The sequence below is a fragment of the Hippoglossus stenolepis genome, chromosome 16 (assembly GCF_022539355.2).
Source record: "Hippoglossus stenolepis isolate QCI-W04-F060 chromosome 16, HSTE1.2, whole genome shotgun sequence".
NCBI classification, from domain to species: Eukaryota; Metazoa; Chordata; class Actinopteri; order Pleuronectiformes; family Pleuronectidae; genus Hippoglossus; species Hippoglossus stenolepis.
The window spans coordinates 8,000,347-8,028,141 of NC_061498.1; the positions used below are offsets into that span (position 1 = coordinate 8,000,347).

At 42.1% G+C, this 27,795-nt stretch overlaps 3 protein-coding genes across 4 annotated transcripts; 2 read left to right on the top strand and 1 right to left on the bottom strand.

Moving 5' to 3' along the window:
• The first annotated feature begins 1,360 nt into the window (after positions 1–1,360).
• On the top strand, positions 1,361–14,821 carry LOC118123415 (heparan sulfate glucosamine 3-O-sulfotransferase 6). Its single transcript, XM_047343919.1, has 2 exons — positions 1,361–2,399; positions 13,418–14,821. Exons 1-2 carry the CDS (start codon positions 1,903–1,905, stop codon positions 14,034–14,036), a joined length of 1,116 nt encoding a protein of 371 aa, XP_047199875.1. The 5' UTR covers positions 1,361–1,902; the 3' UTR covers positions 14,037–14,821.
• A 7,677-nt stretch (positions 14,822–22,498) lies between these two features.
• Positions 22,499–24,501, bottom strand: fahd1 (fumarylacetoacetate hydrolase domain containing 1). Its single transcript, XM_035180801.1, has 2 exons — positions 24,178–24,501; positions 22,499–23,684 (listed from the first exon to the last, which is right to left on the bottom strand). Exon 2 carries the CDS (start codon positions 23,595–23,597, stop codon positions 22,932–22,934), a length of 666 nt encoding a protein of 221 aa, XP_035036692.1. The 5' UTR covers positions 23,598–23,684; positions 24,178–24,501; the 3' UTR covers positions 22,499–22,931.
• Positions 23,908–27,294, top strand: hagh (hydroxyacylglutathione hydrolase). Of its 2 annotated transcripts, none has more exons than XM_035180792.2 (9): positions 23,908–24,072; positions 24,474–24,658; positions 24,977–25,041; positions 25,215–25,332; positions 25,427–25,535; positions 25,739–25,842; positions 26,032–26,133; positions 26,233–26,312; positions 26,425–27,294. In XM_035180792.2, exons 1-9 carry the CDS (start codon positions 24,003–24,005, stop codon positions 26,522–26,524), a joined length of 933 nt encoding a protein of 310 aa, XP_035036683.1. In that variant the 5' UTR covers positions 23,908–24,002; the 3' UTR covers positions 26,525–27,294. The 2 variants fall into 2 exon arrangements, with proteins under 2 accessions (XP_035036683.1, XP_035036684.1); XM_035180793.2 differs by lacking the exon at positions 23,908–24,072 and adding an exon at positions 24,156–24,221.
• The last annotated feature ends 501 nt before the right edge of the window (positions 27,295–27,795 follow it).

Genomic DNA, 27,795 nt, shown 5'->3' on the forward strand with positions numbered 1-27,795 from the left:
CTTATATACATTAAATATGAAGTTACCCCAACTAAGTTGGCTTAGCACAAAACTTCAACAGGGGGAAGCCGCTGGAATGACAACTTAATCTTTTCTTCAGCATCTCTAACACTCAAGCTGCTCTCAGACATGCACTGAAGTCATTTTATTGTGAGAACGCAAATATCCGAGTTAGTTGCTCTGAACGTTTTTTCCTGCCAGGCCCAGAAAATGTGTGAGTGAGTCGTGTAAGAATGCAGCAGGAAATTTCACAGCAAGCCAATGGGCATGTTGACGATGTTTCTCACATGCGACAGATGCAAAACTGTCCATGAAACAGAGGCGCCAGACGTTGACAAGGAGATTTGAGAGCTTTTGGGCCCGATGTTGAACGTGCCTTTAATAGGCAGATATGATATTGGTATTGATATTCTCGTCTAACTGCAAGAAAGGAAATAAGCAATAAGCAATTATTAGCCTGGCAACTGGTCAACAACCAGAGATAGGCTACCCCAGTTCATTTTGACTCTTTACAGTCTAAACAAATGAGATGTAAGCAAGTTGCTGGTAGGCAGATTCTGTTACCTTTAAATAAAGCCAGGCTAGCTGTTTCCCTCTGTTTCCAATCTTTGTGCTGAGCTAAGCTAGCCGACTGATGGCGCCCAAACAAGAGAGTCAATAAAATGTCCAACAATCCTTTTTTATCCAAGCAATCTCGGTTTTCTCCGAGAATATACAGAGCAAGAGAGCTAGATAAAGAGAAAACACAAAATCTTCAATTAGCCAACACAGTGAGTTTGCCAATGTCATCTGTTTCTGAAACAAACGGTGCCCCAGGGCTGAATGTGTGTGTGTGTGTGTTCCCCTCTTTCCCACCTCCCTTTACCTCTCCTCCCTCTTCCTTCATCAATCCAGACAGCCGCCCTCGGTGCGTTAGTCAGGTTGAACGACTGAACTCCATCTCGTTGCCAAGAAGAAACTCAATACCTGCTCCAGCTTTACAGAATCAGGGGAACATCCCTATGCTGCTCCTTCCTGTACAGCCCCCAAGGTGACACACTCAGCCTCAGATACTGTATTTATGGGATGGAGGCAGAGCAGTCGGGGGCTCCTGGGCCTATTGTTCTGAAGGTTTGTGTCAGGAGACTTGTCACTTTGTTGCCTATGAGTGGGTTCAGTGTTGAGTCCCAGGGCGACGGGATAGACGACCTCAGGCTTCTCTTATTCACAGGGCCGACTGAGGCATCTATCATATGGGTTCAAAGGGGCAAGGAGGATTTTCCTAGCTCATAACAAAGTGCTCTAGATTTTTTTCAGGTCACAAAGTTCCACAAAAAGAACGATTTCTGTTGCTTGTGTCGCAAAAAAAGGCCAAAAGCGATTCTTGTAAATCTCTTTGGACACGGTCAAGTGGGTTTAACAAATTTGTTAGAACTAAAAATATATTGGAGTGATTTTGCCCATGGAAGTTAGCACATATGTCACTACTATGTTGATGAGTCCATGTTTACGCTATAGCTTGAGAAGAGAAGGGTGGAGACTTAGGAAAAGAAGGGAGGGGGCGTAGGAGACGCAGAGGAGAAACCTTGAATGAGGGATTAGTGGCTCAGAGCGCACAGATACAGCAGGCTGTCAAAGTCTATATGCAAACAAACGAGTCATGTTAAACGATACAACTTTCTCCCCTGAGCAGGAATAGGCTCATTCTCAACAGACTTCTCTGGACAAAGACTATGAAGATTATTTTTTGAGAAATCCTCTGTGTGACTCCGCTGCTGAGAGGAGCTTTTCCATGTGATGGCTCACTTTTACGCAACAGGTTCTGCGGTATAAATTTTTACAACAGTATTCGATTAATGTAGGAAGAAGAAGAAGCATGCTGTCTCCGTTTTGGCCCCTGGGCATCGAGCAGGAGATCAACTCATGGGATGTAGTGGAGGCAGAGTCAGGTTCAACTTTGGGAAGGCGCTGTCCAAAGCCTCGGTGTTTTTCACCATGGTCCTGATCTTCACCTACTTCTTCTACTGCCTCACCGGATTCTGCGACTCGGCTCCGAGGACCCTGTACAGCCAGCGGGGGGTAGACAGGGACTATGACGCTCTGGACGATCATCGCCGCGTACTGGACGACCTGCGACCAGCGCGGAACCGCACTGACTCACCGAGGATGGACGCGCCCACGGGACATTTGCTTCCTCCGCGCGCACCGGACATTACGAATGCGAGCGCGCGGAGCGACGGCATCCCCGTGTCCAACACCTTCGGGACCAAAAGGTTTCCACAGGCGATTATAATCGGCGTGAAGAAAGGAGGGACCCGGGCACTGCTGGAGTTTCTCCGCATCCACCCGGACGTGAGAGCGGTCGGTTCTGAGCCACACTTCTTCGACAGGTTTTACGATAAAGGGCTGGAGTGGTACAGGTAGGAAACACCTTCAAAAACTTACACTTTACGCATCCTATGGATATATAAGATAATTTTAGTCATAAAGTGATTATAGAGTGTAAATATGAGTTAATCTTTAGTTAACACTAGGCAATAATATTTGCATTTCTCAGTTCTTAGATTATTTGGACTATAGACTATATATTCACTTTACATCTGGTAGAAGTCAGATAGATCCAGTGGCAACACATTTCACTATTTAACTTTCGCTTTTGGTCTCTATAAGCATAGTAAACTGAAAATATGTTTGGTATTATGATATTATCGTGTTATGATATTAATCGGATTACAAATATTGAGTTAAGTTTTTTATAGCCTATGTAAAACAAAGGCATACCACGAGTCGTGTCCAGATGTTACAGATGTAATTCAATCTCTTCAGTGTGAGACAGGAAGAAGTGCAACAAACTCTTGTCACACGTATTCATGGTATAAAACTGCACCTTTAAAAAACTGTTAAAGATTTTACTGTGCATATATTTACACATATATGTTTGTTTTTATATAGTTTTTTTAGCTTGCAATAGGAAACTGACAAGTTTCAACCTCAGTCGATGCAGGATGATGTATGGTGGCAGGCTGAGGGGTCAGCGTGAGGTTGACATCCGTTCACCTGCATGTGCAGAAGTGCTGATGCCTCCAGTCAATAGACAGGACAGCCATACACTGACTGGCTGATGTATTCAGATCAGCTACAGCCAATATTCTCCTTGTGTGTGTGGATCAAAATGCCGGTGAGGTCCCAGAGGAGCGGTTCATCACCTTTGACAGACATCCATATAAACGCCATTTATACACTTCAACATGACGTCCACGTTCTCACCTTATTCCCAATGGTTCTGCAGAAGAGGCTAGGCTGAAACATCACGGTGATTAATACTACTCTAATAAAACTTTGATCGATACAAGCAGCCCATTGAAGACGTTACGGCCTTGGCTGCGAGTTACAGTTTTACAGTTCTAAAAACAGATGAAACACTCATCTGCCACTGTCACAGTGACAGCAGCAGCTGATTTGGGGTGACCAGGCGGACCAGAGCTATCATTTGTGTGTAGTCAAGGCCCTAAAGAAGGATTTGTATGTGGATGAAGCTGATCATCCCCAGATGTTGTTGAAGAAGATCTCAGCAGAGCAGATCACAGACTCATCAGCGGTGTCAGTGCTCAGTTTTGAACCTGTGAGTTCAGCAGTAAAGGTGCCATGAGGAGAGACGGAGCTTTGACAGCATGAAAACCACTGATTAACAAGCTGAAACACTGAAGTGTAATTGAATCTTCTCTTGTTTTTTGTCTTCGTTACCCTCTCGGAGCTGAACTGAGAACACAAGGACACATGGAAACACTTTCACCATTGATAATTTTAGCATGCTGTTAAGCGTCCTCTCTTTTTTCCCCCTCTCTGCACGCACAAACAAGCGAAAACACACACGCACCACATGCAGGTTAGCACTTCCCTCCCTTATCTAGCGCCTTGTTTTTTTTCACTCCTCTCATCCGCCGTCTTTCTACACCACATTCACAACCGATCTTTCTTCCCACATTATTCTGTCCCATTTTTAATTCTCACAAATTTCTCTCATTCCTTATTTTCCACCCCTGCTGTCTAGTTTCCCTTCCCCTTATTATTCCTTTAGCGGCGAGGAGGTCTTTATGTGGAAATACCTGTGGCAGACCTGGTGTTTCCAGGGCATGTTTTATGTGTGTTTCTGTGTGTTTTAATTAGCCTGACTGCTGCCTTAAAGCTGTTAGTGCTGTGACACAGCAGCAATACTAACTGTGATTGTTAGGGCAATCATAACACGGGCTGAGAGTAATGATTCTTTTCATTATTGATCAATCTCACCTAACCATTTGTTCTGTTTAGTTTAAACACAAAATCGAGAGACATTCAGTTCATTCTCCTGTACGACGTTTGTCTGTAGATCTCAGCCCTGTGACACAGTGGCGACCAGTCCCGGGTTGTACTGGGCCTCTTGTCCAACGTCTGCTGGGATTGGCTCCAGCCACTGGGGAGACCCTCAAATGATAGACAGTATAGATAACTGAAGAGTTTTAGAAACTATAAGATGAGCTAACGTCCTTCACCAGTTAATTTTATACATTTATTGTTTCAGTTCTAATCATATATTCTTAAACAAAACTGACGGAGACTGGTGCCAAATTTTTCAGTATAGTTACAGTCAGCATGAAGCTCATGAGGAACAAATGTCTCAGCATTTGTTTTATAATAATTATATTTACAGGGTAAATGAGGGTCTAAACACAGTACATTCAATATTTCAACCCTCAAGAAAATGTCCTGATTTTAATAGAAGTAAATTCAACTGAAAGCCGAGGTGTAGGTTGAAAAGTTTAACTCAACAACAGAAGCAGCAGCAACGTGAGCCTGAAAGACGATTCTCCTGTTGTCACTGAATCTCAGGAACTGGGAAAACTGTTCGCTGTCATCTGCAGTGACCCACAGAGAAGGTGTGTGTGTGTGTGTGTGTGTGTGTGTGTGTGTGTGTGTGTGTGTGTGTGTGTGTGTGTGTGTGTGTGTGTGTGTGTGTGTGTGTGTGTGTGTGTGTGTGTGTGTGTGTGTGTGTGTGTGTGTGTGTGTGTGTGTGTGTGTGTGTGTGTGTTGATGACTAAAACAACTCATCCATGTCGAACAAGCCAGTCGCACCTGACTGTCAGTGAACAGAGTCTGAGCTGTCACACACACACACACACACCGCTGCTCCTTGACCTATGCATGCTGGTATTTCAGCCATGCCTCCAAAAATATGTTTATGATTTTATATCAGAAAGATTCAGATGTTCATAAATAACATAGTATTCACCAAGTTGTTCCAGATTGGATGAGAGCAGATATTGGATTGAACCATTACGTGTCACCAGGGGTGATCCACATGTTGGAGACACTTCACAGACGTGGCAGCGTAGACGTACTGTTACACCAGCATTGTCTCCCGTGAGACAAACTTCGACAAGCATCATTCATGTATATTTTCCATCGTGATCCATTCATTCCTCTTTCTTCACTTTTTTTTCTCTCCACCCCATCCTCTCGTTTGCATGTCCGTATATGTGCCGATTACTGGAATTGAAAAACCACAAATAGCGCATTCGAAAAATTTAGCAAAGATTTAATGATTTTCTGTGTTGTTTTATGGTTTTAAGGGGAATTCGTAGAAGTGATGGGTTTCAGATGGGACTTGAGAGCCACCACGGAAAACAGAAAAACCTCAGCTTTCCGTGGCACAATGGTTCTGATTGTCACGGCTTTGTCACCATGAGGTGGCCTGGAATGAGTAATCTGTAAATTCAGTCCTTTTTTTTTTCTTGTATCTTGTGTCTTGATGTCGTTAGAATAAACACATTTGTTTTTGTTCTCTCGTAGCGGAACAAGCTGTGGTTATTTCACTGTAAAAAAAAAAGATCAGTTAATGAATCCAAGAACCAAAATAAGATCCTGGAAACCAAGTGACTGGTCTGATTTATGAATGGATCATTTATGCATTTCTATTTGAGGAAAACCTCCCTGTCTCATCAATATTTTGACAGCTTGTCAATTGGTTGACTTACTGTCTTGACACCAAAGGCCATGCCCGATCGGATAGCTATAAAAAATATCGTACACATCCTTTATGGGCAGCAGCTCAAGGTCAAGCAGAAATGTCGGCAGTGCTGCAATTGACAGTGGTCATTATAAATACAGATTCATGTAAATATGACCAGCAGTAGGTCAGTAGGACGTTATTTTAGCTGGATCAGTTTTATCTTACATTATTATCATTTTTTTGGTCCTGTACTCTTTTTCCACATCTGACAGAGTTTTTTTTTTTTCGATTGGTTTTGGCATTTTATTTAATTTCGAAACATCATCATGATTTTCGATGTCAGCATTTTAAAACAAATGACCTTTGACCTCTGGCTAAACCAAAACTTTTATAACATACATTTACTGTCCGTTAAAGTTAATAAACTAGAAACTACTTTTTTTCAAGTAGATTTCTGCAGTCTGTATGTCAATATGTTTTTCATTTTTCCATCCATACGAATGAAAATCGAAGACACATTTAAAGTCATTGATAAGGCATGGCAGAGAATTGATTGGACAGTATTTAATCTGCATGTGTATTGAACAGGAGCTTTTTGTTGATGGTTTTAATAATGCAATGCATTGGTGAATATGGATTCATCTTGATTAAATATGTAATATCAGAACTTTACTGTTAATTAAAGATGGAACAAAATCATTAGCTTTATGCCCTTAATGTGCTGTTTATATCATTCTTTAAAAATATGTTATATCCATCAACTAAAATCATCCTACAACTACAACAACAGTTTTTTTTCTGTGAGGCCTGAGTCAAGTATTTATCATCTCAGTCTGGATCTTCAGAAAGATGAAATGCTAAACGTTTACTCTAATGCACACGGAGCAATGCCCTCCGCGGTGAGGGTGATTTTCCCGACACCTCATTCTGTGTCAAGCCCTGAGGCCGTTAATGATAGCTGCTGATTAGTGTAACAGACCAGGAAGTGGTGTCTGTAGTGTTGAGCTGTAGAGTGTGTTTCAAAGGTGGTGGGTTTTGGCGAGAGTTGGGTCTGGGTGGTGGTGCAAGATTTGAAAAGGCCCCACACTCGTACCCCAGATGGTGAGAATTATAATAATTTGAGGTGCATTGTGGTCTATTTTTGGGGCGCCTGTTAAATTGTGGGGAGGTTTGAGTCGTGTCGTATTGAGTTGTGCTGCAGTTGGCTATCGTGAGGAAAATGCTGTGTGAAGAAATAATGGTGAATGATGAAATGTTTCAGATGCTTGGCATTAATGCTCAGTTGCGTTGCCATTTTTCAGAAAAGAAAAATACAAAGTTGAAAACAGACGGGCGTCTCCAGCGGATCCCTAAATTTAATTTAAAAAACAGTTGTTTTATCACACGTAGTCAACAATTGCATGGTTTACAAGAATGAGTCTGGTTTTCATAACTGTAAATGACGAAAAGAGCCACAACCGTAATGTTCTGTTTAGCATTACGCCGATAAGTGAGCAAGAACTGGGCACAAATTGTGCACCTAGCATCAATTATTCAAGTAGATAGTTGATAATACATCTCTTTTCAGATTCATATTTACTTATTCTTTGATTAGATATTCACGAAATAATTTAGCAAATCAAATTCTACACGGTGGCGCGGTGGTTATCAACGTCGGTGGTTTGGAGCTTGGTCTTTCTGTGACACGTTCCCATGTTCTTCCCATCGCCGGCTTCCTCCTACAAAAATGTGCAGATTGGAGTTAGATTAATTGGAAACTGCAAATTGACCATAGGTGTGGATATGAGTGTGAATAGTTTGTGTGGTTCTGTATGTTGGCCCTGTGACACACCCAGCGTGAACCCCGCCTCTCGCCCAACGATTGGCTCCAGCCCTCCTGTGACCCTATAAGTTCTCAACGTGACGTAAGAGTCTACATGTGCGCTAGCAACACCCACACACACACACGCACACACACACACACACACACACACACACACACACACACACACACACACACACACACGAAACAAACCCACACAAATTCCCACTAATTGCAATTATATAATGCTGTTAACCACCACAGATGTAAATTTAAACACTGTAGTCTCTGCATAGTGAGGGTTGCACATCAAGTAGAGTCCCGTTTAGAAATTAATAGAGAGGGAAACAGCTGATAACTATGTATTTATAATCTGTGGGTGGCAACAGTCTCTCTGACGTCATGTGGTTTCTATCCACTTCCTCTCTCTCGCGGAGAGCGAGGTGATGATCGTCAGCGTAACTGCCATAAATTCCCCTCCAGGCTGACGCTGACTCACACTGCATCAAGTGTGATCGTGTGTGTTTGAATATAAAGTTTGATACACGTTGTGAAAATGTGTTTATAAGTTGTTTTTCAGTCTGAAACCCGTCCTCGGGCTACATTTGGCATTATCATTGTGAATTTGTGTTTCAGTTCCCCTTCGACAGACACTATGAGGCCTTGTCGCTTGCATCAGGTTTCTGTTTAGACAATGAACACATAGACAGCATGGCGTCACTCGCCCCTACTGTTCCCCAAACAATGACGACTCCTCTTGTGTGTTCAGGTTCTTGGATACTATCACACTCACAGTATCAGTGGCATGTTAATGTAAGCTTACGTTCAACTTTCAGGCTTTGTGTAGTCTACTCAGGTTAAAGCGAAAGCAACAGATTGACATTTTTGCCGATACATTTATTTGCTCTCTTACCCTGGGACGTTGCAACAGGGTAGACAAAGCAAGGAATGGTCTGGGGCCCTCGAGCTGAGAGGGCGGCCCCAAGAATGGCGTTCGTTAGTCTACGGCAAAGACAGTTTAATGAGAACCTCCTTAAAATCTGTGATTGGCTACGACATGAGACTGCAATGACATCATGGTTGGAAACCCCCAAAAGAGACCCAATGCCCCTATTCTGCTTCATTATTTTAAAGTTTTGGTTGAAGGCTATAACATCTAAATGTGTACGTTACACATTTGATGATGATGGGATGGTGCTAGGGGTTTGCACTCAAACTTTACCATTGTACTTTTATTTATGTCCACGAACAGTAAATGCGCTTTGTTTACAATTTTGATAAGAGTGGTTAGAAGATTGTAATGAAGTTGTTTGGTATCATGTGTTTCTTGGGGGATTGGTTTGGGTTGATGTCGTTCCCCCAAAGTCCCTTGAAACACTCCTGTTTCTTACAGAGTTGAGTTAGATTAGATTGGTGCTACTCTTACGTCCATTAAATCTGAAGCTACTGACAGTAGCCATTTAGCTTAACTCACCATAAAGACTTGAAACTGGTGCAAACAGATAACCTGACTGAAAAGTTAAAAAAGTAGTTCAGCCATAAACACAAATTGTGGTTTACCAGGTAATCAGTGGATAATTCAAGATTTTGATTCTCTCTGCCAAGAAATCTGACACAAAACTGCAATTTATCACTTTTACTCTTTGGTTTTGTACTGAAAACAGATGCGATAGAAGGTGTCAAGGTTTACAAGTTCCTCCTATTTAGTTTCCTTTGGGCTGAGCCAGGTTAGGTTTCCAGGTCTGTATGCTAAGCTAAACTAAGCGGCTACAAGCTAGTCAGGTATGTACTGTGTGGTGTCAAAATCTTCTCATCTAACTCCAGTCAAGAAAACAAATGAGTTCATTCCCCAAAACGTCAAACTCATCCTCCAAACCGTCTGTTAATTTGCTGCTTGTTGAGCTCACAGCATTTCATTTGTTGTGTCTCTGTTGTTTTCTGGTCAGAGGGGTACAGCAGCATATGCTATATCCTGGCATAAATCGAGGTTCCCACATTCATCCTGACGGGGCGTCCGTGACCCGCAGGCTCCTCCTGTCACAGTCTGATCTGCTGCTGGGAAGTGTTTTCCTCCAGATTGTTGTTCACTTCCCGTTTTTACAGCCCTAATTTTTTCCACCACCACTTTAATTGGGTCTCGGCTAAGAAAGCGTTTGGACATGGAGATGCCTGTCAGATTGTTATCCTCCCTCGAAAAATCAGCATTCAGCTCAGATGTTTCAGTAAATGACTGTAATCCATTGGATTTTAGATCTATTCTGTTTGAGAAAATGAATTGATAATGGAATTTTTAGGATCTTTTTTGATCTAAACATCTGCTTTAATATCTGTGCACAATGCCTTTTGTTGGGGCACTAAAGGGGTGTAGCTGGAGCACATCAGCGGGAGAACCCATAATCTCAGGGGGGGCCAGGAAGTCTCTTGGCCACATCCTTGTTGCCGCCGTTAGTATTTAATCGTCTGACCCAGACTGCAGAGAACATATCAGTAGATTAATCAGTGCTGCAACACTTCAGGGAGGAAAAGCTCGACATCCTTTTAACAGCAGGGAGTTCCAGACTAATGTGGTTTGTCAGCAAGGCTTTCCCGGGCTGCACTTAGTAGAAAACATCTTCGTGTCCATAGTTACTCTCTTCGCATGAATAGCTGCTGGAGTCTAGCGTCATGTGCATTGTGATTTGATGAAATGGGCCACTCCATGCACATCTTTGGAGGTGAACTCTGTTTATTCTGACAAAAAGAGGAAGTCAAGCCCAAATTCAACAACATGTTGGCATAAGTTAGCAAGTAGAGTTACAAACGTAATAACACAGAGGCTACAGTACTGCTGTATAACTTGCATTGTTACACACGTTCATGTGCAAACAACAGTAGTTTCAAATGCATATTTCCTGATGCTGAGTGAACGAGGTGTGTTTGTATAAAGCATAAGAATAAATTTACATGTATGAGAACATTGACAAGAGATTAATCATCCCTGAAATGTTTACAGTTTCTCCTGACACCATGTACACAGGTAGATTTATGATAGAAAATGGCTTTTATTGATTCTCTGATAATGAGACAGATTGTGATGAGGGAGATAGGGACCCGAGGAGAGTGGTGGGGGGGCAGAAGCCACAATTCATTAACTATTCATGAGAATTGAACAGACAACTTCTGGTCAATTACTGAAGTGACACTTATGTGAAGGAGTGAAGGACAAATCCAAGACTTTGAACGAGAGAGGAGGGGGGCACAGAGGAAGATGAGTGCCCAGTTTCTCATTAGGGGACACTGACACCTCTGTGCTTGCCTGTGTGAATGTGTCGCCTGTGTGCACACACACACACACACACACACACACACACACACACACACACACACACACACACACACACACACACCAACATATGTTGAACAATCCATCATATAGAGACAGACATATTGATCAGACACAGATAAACAGGGGACAGACAGACAGGGAGAGGCCGTTTGCAGCTCTTGTACTTGGATAATAATCAATTAATGTTTTTTTTATTACGAGTATCATTTAATGGGGAGTTGGGTCGAAATAGCTTAACTTTGAGGAAAAAGGTGAAACTCAAAGCTTACGCAGGAAAAACTCCAGATTCATTGATAATTATTGATTTCCTCGTCTAAGTCTAAAGAAAGTGAACAGGTTATGTGTGTTTCCCACAGTGTCAGATGTCCACTAGAATTTAAAATGAAGTTTAGCGATATTGAACTATAATGGAGCACTAGGACACGTGAAGGGAAAACAACAAGGGTTTCTAATAATTGAGTTTTAAAAATATTCGAGGGTCTATCTCTCAAGTCCTGTCTTTAAAGCTGAAATGAAAAATCTAAATGCTGCTGCCTCAAGATGTCCACCAATTTGTCTGCATGCAGCTGGGTTTATATTTGTTTCTTAGCTAATTATAGTTTCCTAAGTTGAAAAACATTTCTGCTGCCAGCTGTTATTTTTGTACCGACTTGCAAACAATGAGCCCATTGGATTTTATGAATACTGCCTTTTATTAATCACTGATATGAGCTCCCTAATAACTGACACTATTGAAATACATTTCTTTTCCGCGTCCATCATTCATCTACACTCCTGAATGGCCTCTTGTCACTGACTTCCAATCTGAAACAAATAAAGCACAGAGGCCCCATGTTTGTTTTCTATTAAGCCACATGAAAGATCTCTGTTTCCAGTAACACGGTATAGGATGTGTTGGGTGAATTAACTACAGGCAAACATTGCTCATCTTGCGTTTGTCATGCAAAAATACTTGACCCACCACGAGCCCGCCTCATGCAGCCCGTCTGTGTCCAACATAGACAAATGAGACACATACCGTATCTGCAGGATATGATACCCACAATGCCTGTTTGCTGGATAGTCCTGAATGAAGACCGTGTGTGTAACATGGAGGACAGCTACTCTGAACTGTGAGGAGATGCTGTTGAAGCATATCGATGAGAAAAAAAGATTCTCACAGCTATAGTGCACACAGATGTTCGTAAAGTAGAGTAGAAACCTAAGCTTTCCGAAGCAGTGTTCTGGTCGACATGTTGTTGACCTTTCTAACATGTGACACAAAACTGAAGGAATACAAATGTATCAGAAGACGATGAAAAAGAGGAGCCATGCACGTAGAAGAAGCTGAGGAAGATGTCAAGTTAGCGAAAGGCAAAAGCCATTTTCAACAGTTCATGTCTGAAAACAGCTCAAGAAACAAAGATAAACAAACGATAATTCAGTAGATTAGTGAGTAATAGTTTGTTGGATCATTGTGTAAAACGTATCTCTGTATTATAGAAAAACAAAATTCCATAATGGATTTACATTGGCATATCTTGCCGAGCATCTCTCCCTTATTGCAGGCATATGTTTAACACACTAGCTGAGCTCAGCAGCTTGTCATCCTGGTCCCACTTCCTGCTGATTTTGTTTGGGTCCTTGCAGGAGGAGCCCGTAGGGGAGGTGTGTGTGTGTGTGTGTGTGTGTGTGTGTGTGTGTGTGTGTGTGTGTGTGTGTGTGTGTGTGTGTGTGTTTGGGACTGATCTTGCAAGATGAATGGGGGGTTGGAAATCTGTAGGAAATTGCTGTTAAGTGGTTCTTGAGGCTTTGTGGTTTTGACTCATCGGGCCCGTAGTGAGTGGATGGTGCTGTTGTGCAGGCCTCATACAGTGAGGCTCTGAGGGCCTGTCTGGGGCCCTCGTGCATAAACACAGAACAGCGCTCGAAGCTTTAATCACGGCAGACTTTGGGTTAGCTTTAAAGTCTAGTGTATATGATGTGTTTACATTATCGCTTGATTTTTATTTTCACCAAAGTCAGTGTGTGATTAAATGAGCTTGGATTTGAGGTCGCTGCTCCTGTATTTAAAAAGTGGCTCTGGTTGAAAATTAAGGGTAAAAAAAAAAAGCTTAAATGTAGCTTATTCCCTTTGGTGCAATTTAGACAAACGGTGTAATTATGTGATAAAGAAAATTTGTCTTTTTAAAGCTGCACTAATCGATATTTATATATTAATAATTAATCATATGACCGAGGGATGGTTTGTGGTGATGCACACAGAGAGAACTAACAGTTTTCCCTTTGTGTTTTAAGAGATTAATCAGATTTGGTGGTGTCTGACCAGTTATTTCTTTTTGTTTAGGAACCTGATGCCTCGGACACTGGACGGACAGATCACCATGGAGAAAACCCCCAGCTACTTTGTCACAAAGGAGGCTCCTGGCCGTGTCTGCACCATGAACTGCCAGACCAAGCTCATTGTGGTGGTCAGGGATCCTGTGACCCGGGCGGTGTCTGACTACACCCAGACACTGTCCAAGAACCCCGGCCTCCCATCCTTCCAGAGCCTGGCCTTGAAAAACTCCTCCACAGGTCTGATTGACACCACGTGGAGCGCCGTGCGCATCGGCCTCTACGCCAAGCATCTGGAGAACTGGCTGCAGCACTTCCCCCTGTCTCATTTTCTGTTTGTCAGTGGTGAGCGGTTGGTTAGCGACCCGGCTGGCGAGATGGGCCGGGTTCAAGACTTCCTGGGTCTGAAAAGGGTTGTTTCAGACAAACACTTCTACTTCAACCAGACCAAAGGTTTCCCCTGCTTGAAGAAGCCCGAGGGGAGCAGCAGACCTCGTTGCCTTGGAAAGTCAAAGGGCAGACCCCATCCCCAGATCCCCTCCGAGGTCCTACAGAGACTGAGAGACTTCTACAGACCCTTCAACCACCACTTCTACCAGATAAGCGGACAAGACTTTGGGTGGGACTAACACAGGAGGACGCATTATAGACAGCCTCTTTTTGGAGGGACTGTTCAGGGCTAATGTTCTCAGGTACGATGTAGAGGAATACAAAGTCCACAAACTGGGACTCTTCTTGGCCCATTCTGCCTCAGTGGAATCAACGTGACGTGCAGCGCTCACAAAATGTCTCTGTTTTGCCGTAGAGTCGAAGATGACGTGCGCACAGTGCTGCCAATATGCAAGTCACACACACACACAGTTAATGGCTTAGTTATTTAACCATTTCTCTTGGTTGTATTTTAATGTACAAAAGTTAAAAAGAAAATAGGTACCAAAGGAAAAGTAAAAAACATTGCCTTGGAAAATCCTTTTTTACTTGCTTTATGTTTTGTTTATTAAATAAGATGATATTTATAGTTTCTGTTGATTTGAAACGCAACAGTCACAGTTTTTAAATGATAGAAATGTATTTATTACAAGACAAGGCAAGACAGAATATGTGTTCATTGACAGGACATTGGAAAGAGAAATGTCACGCTTCACAATAAACCACTATTTCTTTTTACTGCATTTATATTTTCATTATATTTAGTGTTGGCCTAAGGGATGCTACATATCTTAATTTTGATGATATTCCTCTGTATTTTGCAGATATACCAGTGATACCTCATCTGTAAATAAAAAATGACAACAATAATCAGAGAACAAAACATACACAGATTCCATGATGTAGGGTTTTGTAGTTTTGCCACTTGATCAACTGCCTTGGACGTCAATCTGTTTATCACTTACAATAAATTGTTCTATTTCTATCTGTGATTATTTTGAAGCTTTTTTGATATGTAAAGTATGCAAACCACAGTGGGGCATATAAAACCGTCATCCTGACTCGGATTCTCTGTGTTGTGAAGTAAAGTGTTATTTCATGTGACAGTCACACTGTAATGTTTCATCCTTTTTTGTTTCCTAATGCTACAAATTTAAAACCTGTAGAGGGAACCTAAATATCAGATCCATCTGTACAGAGATCCACAACCAATAGCCAGGGTGTAGGAAATAGACTGAACGCCTGTTTGTGACCTAACTACCACCAGTGTGCTAAAGCTTAGCACATCTAATAACTACTGTATGTTAAATTACTCTTCTATGTTAGTGGATGGGACATAGACCAAACTAAAATGTCAATGCATCCCTCAAAATTCCGTCAACTGTTTTTTCTGGTGAGTTTGGTGTTAATTTGTTATTTTATGCTATAAATCCAGCGCTACCTTGCCTCCATCACTACTGTGCTGACTCTGGGTCCAAATCCACAAGATGGCAGCGTTCATATCCTGGATATTTTGGCATCATTTCTGGATAGAGGAAGGAAGTGGAGACACGTCCTCCATCAGCAGGTCACTGGTCTGACTCCGGGACAGTTTGAACATTTACTGAGAGTCTCTCTCCCTATTCCTTCTCAATCTGTTTCCTGTCTCTCCTTCACTGTATCTATCAAAATAAATGCCAAAATGCCAAAAATGTATATATAAGAAGTAGTAAAGAAGAACTTTTTTCCCCTTGCTCTCTACATAGATCATCAAATTGTGAGGATGTTAACTTTTACCTTGAGACATGCAACTTTAGCTCCCGCCTGTAGACTGACATCATGTATGTAAAGAAGTGTTTGGTTTGGAAACATGACGCTAAACAAAGCAGACCCTTGGGAAGAGGACCTGCTCCTAGTGTAGACATAAAGGCTCAAAAGTTAAAGAATACACAATGAATCTTAGTTTCAGGTGAATACATACTTATGAAAAATCATATTTATGAATGTTATATTTCATTTCTGCCGATATATCCTAAATGCTGGACCTTTAAAAAGCACTTTTGATCAGAAAAAAAAAAATATATGTACAATATGTATTTCCTCTTTAACCTTATAGCTCTCTCGCATGAAGATCTAACTTTTTTCTCTCCTGCTGTCACCGGAGAGAAATCATTCCTTCCTCTCGTCGGTTTCTCTCACACTGCGTTTCCTCTCGCCACCTCCACACAGTGAGGCCACATGTACCGTCTGAGGTCTGCGTACGCTGTGGCCTTTAATTATGAGAGATGTCAGCTCACCCAGAAAAGCCCCCTCTTTCCTCTCCGGGCTCCGAATTAGCAGCAGAGCTCTTCTCTTTCATGGTGCATTGTGCCGTATGGAAGAAGAAGAGAAAAAAAAAAAGCATCTGTTTGGGTGGAACAACCAAAAATGGAACCCACTTAAGAACTGAAATATGCTCCGACTGACTGAATTGCAGATGTTCTCATAACAATGCGTGGAAAAAGGAGAAATCCGTGCTTGCAACCGATGATTAAACGCAAAAATTTCAATCAAATCGATTAAGACTGAGCTTTGTTTATGGAATTCTAAGTGGTTCGTGAGTGTAAAAATAGCATGCTGCTGTCTTTATTTGTGCTAGTTTGCACGCACACACACACACACACACACCCAGGGCTCTGGCTCCCTCCATACATCTCGCCTCCTTTAATTCCACTCAGTATTTAACTCATATCCCCTCTATTTTTTATAGGTCTGGCAGTAGTTTTTAGTGGGCCTCACTAAAATCTAAATGTGCTCGGCTCACTTCATCTGTGCCAACTTTTATTACTCTGTATTACCAGTCATACTGATTTTTTTCTTCTTCACTGTGCCAGCCCAACACCTGGCAAAGATGTTAGTGACAGTATTTGCAGGACTACATTCGTTAAATCAGCAGGAGATTCAACATAATCCACCGTTGTCACTTAACACTGGTAATGATGTGAGAAATCCAACTGAGGCGAATGAAAGAACGGGCAAGAAAAACGGAGGAATGATTGATAATACATCTTCCCTAAGAGTGGAACGTGAAGATCTACTGCACATTCACTGAACTATAACTTGATCTGAGCAAACAAGTCTGAAAATATTGGCTCTGGTCTGTGTTTGCACATATGAGCTCATGAACAGCCAGCCTCCACTTGTGGTTGCCACAGGAATCCGTGGACACCACCAGCATTTAGTCGTGTTTTACGACTCTGTCGACAATATTTTAGGTGTACAGTAATTCACAAAATACATGATTCTAAAGTACAGGGGTGTTGCCGTTCCAGGACTTTAAAATACAACTAAAAAAGCAGAACCTGAATGTCTTTAAACTTGTCTTAATACGTTTATTGTGAAATTCAACTCTGCAGAATAAAACAATTGAAAAATATTTATTAAAAGTTTATATATTTAATAGCTAAAATGTGAGAGCATAGGTCACATACCTCCCCAACAATTCATTCAAGCCACATTAAATTGCTCCTAGATATCAGTCCCCTAAATATTGTGTTTTCCATCAAGAACTCTGCATAATTACTTGAGAAATTCACAAAACATTCTCACAATGTTAAAGAGAGTCACATAAAAATTCCTGGATCTGCCCGTGTAATTGAATCCAATCCAAAAGTTAATGTGTACATATAAAAAGACAAAGGAATCTTGGTTAGAATTGCTCTAAAACAACTCAAAGACAATAAACTAAAGGTTCCTAGCTCCTCCGTTCTCATGGGAACAGCAATTTGTTTTGCTCGGAAGCTCCCAAGGACTCACGCCCACAATTCAATGCATGCCATCGACTCGTACCATTGTGGATTTGTTTGCATGAACAGAAATCGTCCAGTATGGACTGAGTTACAGGCCGCTGTGACTATCTGAGATATGGCGTGATGGACGGAGGGATGTATATTTTGTGTGGTGATTCTTATTTGGGGAATAATGGGCACATGTCAGGCTAATTAGAAACACTCTGAAGGAAGGATGAACCACTCTGCGCTGAAGGAAAAGGGGGGATGATTTTTTTGCGCAGCAGATAGAAAAGTAGGATTAGAGTGTAAAAGTGGTTTCCCATCGAGCAGCCACAAATGAAGACGGTTCATACCGAGGCCTCCACACATTTTCCACCCGTACCGCAGTCTCCTTCGATTCAAGGAAGAAATGCTCAGGGATTTTGTTCCCTCTCCTCTGTGGTTTGGGCCTCGCAGCATCTTGTTAAACTGTGACTGCAGCTTTAATTGATGAGAGAGTAATTTCGGGGTTGGGAGATTTTCGAATGATCATGGTAGCTCAACATAAATTGAGGAACTTTTCAGGGGAAGTACAGGATTAAGATGTTTTACAATAGGATTTTACAACATCGTTTTTCTGGACACGTTTCAGCACATACTACTGTTGCCATTTTAGTCGACAATGCACCGGCTATGGTCTGCTCATTGGGCCTTGATTGGAAAACTTGAGTTTATAGAGATGCTTACGCTTGGTTGGTGAGGTCTTAACTGAGACACTGCTGCCAAATGGATGGAAGGAATAATGCTGCAAAAATACAACTCTACTGGAAACACTGGTGGAAGAAAGATGCTCAAATCAAACGCTGTGCTTAGTTGTTAAAGCTACATTATGCTCCATGGTACATTGCCCACTTTGTTTTCCACCTGCGTCTTAAAACATAATGTTAACACGCAACGTGCAGTTAATCACTCTGAAAGAAAGGAGCTTGCACGTGGCCGTCATGCATGGTTTCTTTTCATTTTCCAAAGATCCCATTCATTATCCTACAAGAATAGATCGCGGCTTCATGGCTTATCCTACAAAACTTCTTGATTTTCTGTGCTTTAGCTTTACAAATACCCCAAACACGCACGTATTCATTCAGTGGAAGAAACTGGATCATTGAACGCATTGTAATTGTTTGAACCAGTCAAAACATGCCGATGAATTGGGACACATGAACAGAAGAGGAGACGTATCCAGTGCAGACGCGTGCAGTCGTTGCTTTGACTTTCCAAAAAGTGAAATGAGATCAGTTTCGTGGCCATGTGGTGCACGTCTTTCTGATGTGATATGTCATATGCATCCACTCTGACTCAGTCCCTCCAATGGTTGCATGTGCGCCGCCTCGTGACATACAGGGCTGCACACAAAGTGAGGCACCCCATCCCAAATGGTCATTTTCTGAAGACACGCACACACACACACACACACACACACACACACACACACACACACACACACACACACACACACACACACACACACACGCACACACACACAGGAGGACCTCAGAAATTACATTTGGCCTCGTTGGCTTTGGTCCCCTTAAGATCTACTGGTCCTGACAAGACAATTGTTTATACTGGAAGAGGTCCTGAAGAGGTAACCAAAGCGAGTACAAACACACACACACACACACACACACACACACACACACACACACACACACACACACACACACACACACACACACACACACACACACACACACACTCACACACTGCCACACTGTTAAATATGGACAGTGCTTCAATGCATTCCAAAAATATAAATTTAATTTAACAAAGTCGCTGTATCACCACATTTGTGCATTTTATATTTACTATACACTGTGTGTATGTGTGTCTACTTTAGATAAAGTCTGACTTAAGCCCAACACAACCAACTTCCCCTGAGACTCCATTTGAACAGTGTTCACATGTTCAAGCCTGTGTTCATGTTCAAGTTATTTTCCTTGTGAACCTGCAGGAGATTTGACCCATTCACCTCTGACATGATAGATTCCTCTGCAATAAACTCACTGATGGACTGATGGCTACAAACAGATGTTTTAACACGTCTGTGGTAATATGTCACATGTGGCATGTCACAGTTGGTGTGAAACAAGCCTCACATTCAAGTGTTGTATGTGTGTATCCCGTCCTGTCGTTTTACAGTCTATCTCTGCACCCCTCTGCCCTCACACGCAGCAGATGTAGTGTTTGGATCTTCTTGCATCCAGATGCTTTGGAGGCCTACAGCCGACACATATCAGAGTAATGCTAATAAGATGCACGTGCAGGTATAGCAGTGGACCACATGCACAGAATTCTGGGACTGTACTGTACATCCACTTCATTAGACAGTGCAGTGCTCATTTTGGTATTTCTTATATTTTCTTGTGTGTTTATTAGCTTTCTTATTACCTCTGCCAAGGAGGTTGTGTTTTCACCCCTTTGCATTTGTTTGTTTGTTTGCTTGTTTGTAAGCAAGATTACAGAAACACAACTAAATGGATTTCCACGAAACTTAGTTAACATAAGTCAACATTTTCAACATTTTCAACATTTTCACAGTTTTTCTAAGAATAATTGATGAAAACAATCGGGCTCATTTACAGAACTGATATCGATGACTGTGTAAAATGTACTGAAACTAGATTGAATTTAAAGGGGCTGTTGAGCCTTGGAGGATGTATGCGCCCTTCTGAGTGGCATTACTTTATTACTTTATTACATTTCTATTGATGTTTCTATTTTTACTTTCCCCTTACTACTACGATAACATGGCAAATCCCCCCCATAGTGAGACTAATAATGGTTAATCTCAAAGTTTATCATGTTGGCATGCAGGTATTTTATAAACCCACATATTGGACAAACTAAAGTTTTCACCTTAAAATGATGCTGGGCTAAAAATTAAGACATTACCAATGATGAGGCTAAAATTGATCCTGAGGGCAACACTAAAAACCACGGGAGTCAAAATGTTGTCACCTGAAGATTTTGTGCCAATCCATCCAATAGTTGTGTAGATATTTCAGTGTGGACCAAAGAGGTGGACGGACGGAGCAGCATCGTTTGATCCTTGCTGCTCACATGGAAAATCCATTATATCTACACCTATTTCTGAAATATTAGGGTGTGGTGGAAAATCTACTTTGTCTACAAGAGGATTCCCTCCAGTCTCCAGTGTTTGGCTCAGTTACCACCTGGCTTGATTTCATGTCATGAATGACATCATTGTGTGTGTGTGTGTGTGTGTGTGTGTGTGTGTGTGTGTGTGTGTGTGTGTGTGTGTGTGTGTGTGTGTGGGTGTGTGTGTGTAGGTGTGTGTGACTGTGGTCTCTACCTAATCCCCACTGCTTTGAGAGCGTCAAATACACCTTCTAAGGCTCCTGCTCGATGACAACATACCGTTTCACGTGGTGAACGCTAAACCAGAGCTGAGCTCCGGCTTTGAAGGCATTGTTAAAATCTGTAAGGGTGTAATACCTTCAGTCACACGGGGACAATGAATAGTATGATTCATATCTCATAAAAGACAACACCTGTGAGCACAGGCTATGCCCTACACTGCTCTAACTCTGTTCTAATATGCTTGGGTGGAAAAAAGGTCACAACTACATTTCTCAGACCTTAAATCTAATTGAATCTGTCATAGCTGTTCTAATGATGGACGTGTAGAACCTGGAGTCCCCTGAGGGTTGGGGTTTGGGTAAAGTGTGAGCCTGGGAGATAACGTGCCCTGCAGGTGTCCTGGAGAGATGATGTACACTGACTCAGGTTACAGCAGACCGGCCAGGGACAGGTTGACGGGGACTCTGATTGATCTTAAAAAACAAGGAAGCCTGTGGGAGAATTGTAATTGAACCTGGAACAGATGTTAAACAGGCCTGGAAGAACGCGGTTATGGTGAAGGCACAAAGGCCGAAAAAGCCCAAAATATACCGGACGAACTGAATCATTAACACAAGTCATAACATTTTCTTTTTCCTTTTTACTGACGGACTGACACGTTTCACTGTGATCCAGTTATAAATATATCACTGTTTGAATGTGACTCCATCGGACTTGGGGAGGAAAACACATCTCGGCTAATCCGACAAGCAGCACAATGTGTTCCAAATGAAACAGGAACCACAGGTGGACGGTGCCAAACCATCAGTCCCATGAGCTTCCTCACTGATACAACTATTTTCTCAACTTGAACTCCACAGGGATAAACTGTTTAACTTCTAATACACCACATTAATTCAGATTGTGCTGTTTAAAGTGACAGCGGGAAATATCCTGCAGTGTGAGAAGGATTTTATCAGAAATATACAAGCCAGAAAAATACAGTAATGCCGTCAGTGAAAGCAACATATTATTACTATTATCATTCTAATCTTAATCTTTACTTTACATCTAAAATTATAGATATGACTTATTGTCTTTATTTTGTCAGCTCCATCTTCAAGTATATAAATATATTGCTTTTGGCAAAAATGTTACCTGCAGAGGTGGAATGTAACTAAGTACTAAGTACTTTCTCAAGTACTGTATTGTCTCAAGTACTGTATTGTCTGTAATTCTGTGGTAGTTGTAGGTAAGCGTCCCCATTTCAGTTGATTTTAAATCTCTACTCGACATTTCACAGGGACAAACACTTTTTGCACTTGTCCTTCACCACCAAGTTTTTCCCATTGTCTGTAAATTCATACTTCGATTCCATGACACATCAGAGGGAAATATTTTACTTTATACTCCACTACATTTATCTTAAAGCTGCAGTTACTTGTTACTTTGCAGATTTAGATTATTACAGAACTTCTCATTCATTACTATAGATTCAGATTTCCAGCTGTTTATAAAGTGGTTATATTAGCCTCATATTTACCAGCTAAAGCAAAAAAGAATAGAGGTATATATATGGTTTTATTATGCAGACATACTTATGCCTACCCTTTATTTCCAAGAACATTTTTTATCAAAATATGATTGCATCTTTGATTTGAGTAAAAGTTCCACTATACCGGTGATCTAAGACAAAGATGGTGTGTGATGAATGATTTTCTTTTAGGTGTAAGTAAAAGATACAGAACAACACAGTGAAACAGATCATCATCATCATCAAGTGCCCAGATGTTGCTGAGATTATCTGTTCAAACTCTGAACATGGCAGCAGGAGATTTATCCATAGACTGTATGGGTCTATCAGAGATGTGGTCTCTTGTGTGGCACTGCACTGCCCCCTGCTGATACACACAGACACTGACATATTGAAGATATTGAAAAAGAAGTTTGCAGTGAAATCACAGTTTTCTCATCAGTCTGATTAGATAAGTATCCTCTTCATAGCTGTCACTTCTGCTCTCGTCTGTCCACTCTGAAGCTCATGGTGACCACGTCCTCGATCCCGGCCTGCAGCTCGTCGTGCTCCTGCACGGCGGAGACTCCCTTGGGGGTCCCGGTGAGGATGAGGTCCCCCTCCTCCAGGGTGATGAAGTCGCTGATGTAGCTGATGAGGTAGGGGATGGAGAAGATCATCTGGGAGGTGCAGCCGCTCTGCCGCAGCTGCTCGTTCACCTTCAGCCACAGCGTGACGTTGCCCGGGTCGGGGATGCGCTCCTTGGGGATGAACTCGCTGACGGGGCAGGAGGTGTTGAAGGCTTTAGCCCGGGTCCAGGGCAGACCCTTGGACTTGCACACGTCCTGGATGTCCCGGGCTGTCATGTCCAAGCACAGCGCGTAGCCGGCGACGTGCTCCATGGCGGCGGACTCAGGGATGGCCGTGCCCCCCTTCCCGATCACCACCCCCAGCTCCACCTCATGGTGCAGGTTGCTGGAGTACCGGGGCACCAGGATCGGGGAGCCCTCCGTGACATATGCCGACGGCGGCTTCAGGAACAGGATGGGCTCCGTGGGGATCGCGTTTTTCAGCTCTTTGGCGTGATCCGCGTAGTTCCTCCCCACGCAGATGATCTTCCTCCCCCACTCCCAGAAGCGGGATATGTTTCTCGCTGTCATTGCGGAGGATCGTGAAGGTGACAGCCGCTCAGGGGCAGTCAACTCCGGCTCAGGTAAACTTTGACCCACGAAGAACAGATGATTCACCTACGGAGAGCCAGGAGGGACATACAAGCAAATACAAAAAAAAGGTCATATCACAACTATAACATCTCATTTTCCAGTTGTTTATCGAGGCTAAGATATAAACTAAAATCCTCTCATATGCTCTAATGCATCCTTGTGGATCCGTCGTTAAAACTACGCAAACAACGAACTTATCAAAAGTGATTATTAACGATCGACTCCCCCGCGCTTGATTGGTTGAGCCTGGGACGTCGGCATTGAAAAGAGGGCGGATGCGGAAGTGAGCCAGAACCAAACTTTTCTGGTTTACACGAATGTGATAAGGTTGCTAATGCTGTTATGATGTTATTCAAGTCCTTGACCCGGGGTGCGTGCGCTCTGATAGGAGCTGCCACCGCGTTCAAACTAGGTACGTCCGCACGCTTTACCCCCTGTAGCACACTGACAGCTAGCATGCTAGTTAGCCTGGTGTACGTGGGTGTTGTGTATTTTGGGTTTTTGCTAACGTGTTTACCTTGTTGTGGTGAGTTGAGGGATGATCCCAGCTGGCCCGTGTCGGTAAACACTTCCGCTTACATAATCACGTCTGCTGAGGTCACGTCAGATCAATGTTTTCCTGCTAGCTAACACGTTTTAACGCTTATTTCTACAGTTAGCGTGGAAGCTACACGTTGTTTACCAGTGGTATTCATGGGTTGCCAGTCTTGTCGCGACAGCACAGGGTTGAAGAGTCAAACCCGAGTATCCGGTGGTGTCCGCGTGTCTGTCTGACGTGTGTCTCTCTCTCCCTCTCGTTGACCGCCGGTGCAGCTCCTGTGGAAGTCCAGGCCCAGGCAGCGGCACTCCTTCACGGCGCAGTGAGGAAACCAAAGGTGGTGCAACAAGCAAACATGAAGGTTGAACTTCTCCCAGCTCTCAGCGACAACTACATGTACCTGCTGATCGATGTGGACTCCAAAGAGGCAGCGATTGTTGACCCCGTGGAGCCATTAACAGTCAGTGCACACATTATATTGACTCCAGTACAGTCTGCACCGCTTTTAAAGTCCCTGTACCTGAGTATTCTTTCCTTTTTTACTATGCATCACTACCTGTCACACTATATTTATTTAACAGCAGCAATTACTAGTCAGTTTACACATTAAAATATGAGATACAAACATGTGATTAACATTTGTAAACTTATATGATGCATTAGGGAAGGGCAATATGGACAGAACCCTTAATACTAATGTATTTGGTCTTCAGATTGATTAACCAACTAAACATTTCACCGTTATTTCAGTTAAATGTGTTTTGTTTCTTTTCGACAGGTTGTGGAGGCTGTTAGAAAACATGGCGTAAGACTCACAACAATTCTAACCACCCATCACCACTGGTAGGCTACATGTTGAGTCACGTTTTATTTCACCAATAACTATATTTAAGAAACAATTCTACAAACGCATGATCTAACCTGTTAATATGTTAACAAACTGATGAATACCTGTTTCATACTTCCCTTCTGCTGAGGCAAAGCATTACAGTACGTTGATCATTTTCTCTTCTCAGGGACCATGCTAGTGGAAATGAGAAGATGGTGAGGCTCATGCCAGGACTCAAGGTCTATGGAGGAGACGACAGAGTAGATGCTCTTACAAAGAAAGTCTCTAATTCCCACAGTTTCAAAGTAAGACCACCTTAAGTCACCTTGGGTATCCCACAATCCTGATACAAGCCCCAGATGACTGACGTTGTCCTCTCTGGTGTCGTTCTTTCCCCAGCTTGGATCACTCAGCGTCAAATGCCTGTTTACACCGTGTCACACCACTGGTCACATCTGCTACTATGTGACAAAGGAAAACAGCACTGAGCCACCAGCTGTTTTCACAGGTACATATAAGAACAATAACCCTTTAGATCAGATGAACAGTACAAGTAAATACTGGGTCATATGAGACACTCACAAAACCCTTTAATCTGTTGAGCTTGACAAGTCTGTCTTTATGTAGCCTCTGTAACGACCCTCGGTCAGCCCTCGGTCATGTGCCACCTTCGATGCCCTGAGGTCACTGTTCTGTTTGGTTTTCTTGCAGGCGACACACTTTTCATGGCTGGTTGTGGTAAATTCTTCGAGGGTACAGCAGAGCAGATGTACAAAGCCTTGATAGAGATTCTGGGACGACTGCCTCCTGAAACAGTAAGTAAATGTACTGCATTTGTACTTGTCAGTGTTGGAGCTGCTATTAAAAATCTAAATGGAACACTGAAGACATTATTACACTAAGTGATTTGAAGATTTAAAAATGTAATCGACTGACAAAGTATCGTTAAGCTGTACATCAGACTGATTAACGTGGTGATTTTTTTCTTCTTGTGTGTTTTTTAGCGTGTTTACTGCGGTCATGAGTACACCGTCAGCAATCTGAAATTTGCACGTCATGTGGAACCAGACAATGAAGTCATTCAGAAGAAGCTTGCATGGGCGAAGGTATTTGTTTCACGTGTCGCATCTAAGCAGTAATTTTCTCAATCAGATGATCAATCACTCTTAAGTGTTAAAATCAATATATTGTTTGTGTTTCTACAGGAGAAATGCAGCAACGGAGAAGCTACTGTTCCGTCCACTCTGGCCGAGGAATTCACCTTTAACCCCTTTATGAGAGTAAAGTGTGTACAGCTCAATCAAACACTACTTATTTTAGAAGACTATAATTTCTTAAGAGCTAATTACGCAAAGAAAGCTGCCTGATTGACCCCTGTTTTCTGATTTTTGATTTAGAGAGAAGTCTGTCCAAGATCACGTAAAGCAGACGAACCCGATTGAGACCATGAGAAGCCTACGGAAAGAAAAGGACAACTTTCGGGTGCCCAAGGAGTGACGCCCCAAACAGTCCCGCTGATTGTTGCTGAACAGTTGCTTATGACACTACAAGTTGTTAACAGTGTACTAAAGTAAATATCTGCAGCTCATCTTCAGAGCCACTTCAAATAGACTTTCTGCATTCACTCTCATCCAAGCACACAGTTTTTAATCTCTCTGTTGATCACTAATGTGTTTACACATTTCCCAGTCTTTGTTTTAATTGAATTTCATTTGATTGGCTGGTATCGGTGACATTTGAGGAATGTATGGGCAAAAATGTAATGCTTTAAATGAGAAATGCGTTTGTTTGTCGTTAAATGAGAGTTTTAGAAAGTATGTTGTAATATATTATGCACAAGGTGAACCACTGTTTAATTCAGTGTTTCAATGAGAAACAAAGCAGGGAAACACTTAAAGTAACAAATCTTTGAATATGTGTAGAATTTCTGTGAATTGACAACGTAATTTGATATGTTAATATTCACATCAATGTTTTATTCTGACCTGGAATGTTTCTTCCTTCCATGTCTTTCATATTTGCTTGAAAGCTAAATTATTATGATATATAATTTGATTTCGGGTGCTTTTCAATTCTTCCTTCATTTAAAATCTTTCTGTGAGCCTGGCATTCTCTACCTGTTGGTGTGTCAGCATTAGATAGCCTGAGTTCTGTTTTGCATGTAGAGGGCAATCTAACACAGATTATTGCTTCAGGATCTTTGGAAAAAGCAATCAAACAAATTTCATGCCATTCAGTAGAAATAAAAGAATTCAAAATTTGAACTACTCATGCTGCAGAGTAAGTGTTTTGTATCATGGACGAATGTGTCGGGAGCGTTTGGCTGCAGCTGGTTGAGGTGGCGCTAATTTTGAAGGCCCTGCACAACCACACACTTAGTTGTATCACTACATCACACTTCTGCTTAGGTTCAAAGTTGGGCAATTTCTGTTGTGTTCACCTCAGGTCACCAAACTTCACAAACCTAAAGGAATGATCAACAGCATTGCCTCACTTGCACTGTCCTGCCAGGCTTTAACACTGTTTATACACTGGGAAAGTTCGATCTGTGTAAATGCATCACGTTTCTAAAATGATCATATGATTTGTTTAAAATGATCTGCAGTGTAGCTAATAAAGGTATCAAATATGGAGTACAGCAGAAACCAGCAAAACACAAATGAAGCACCTTAAAGTTATAATTAAGTGGATTACTGTTGGTAATATTAAAACCTTTGATACCGTTTAAGTATTCTGTCACATTTCTTTTATAATCTTTATTTTCAGCC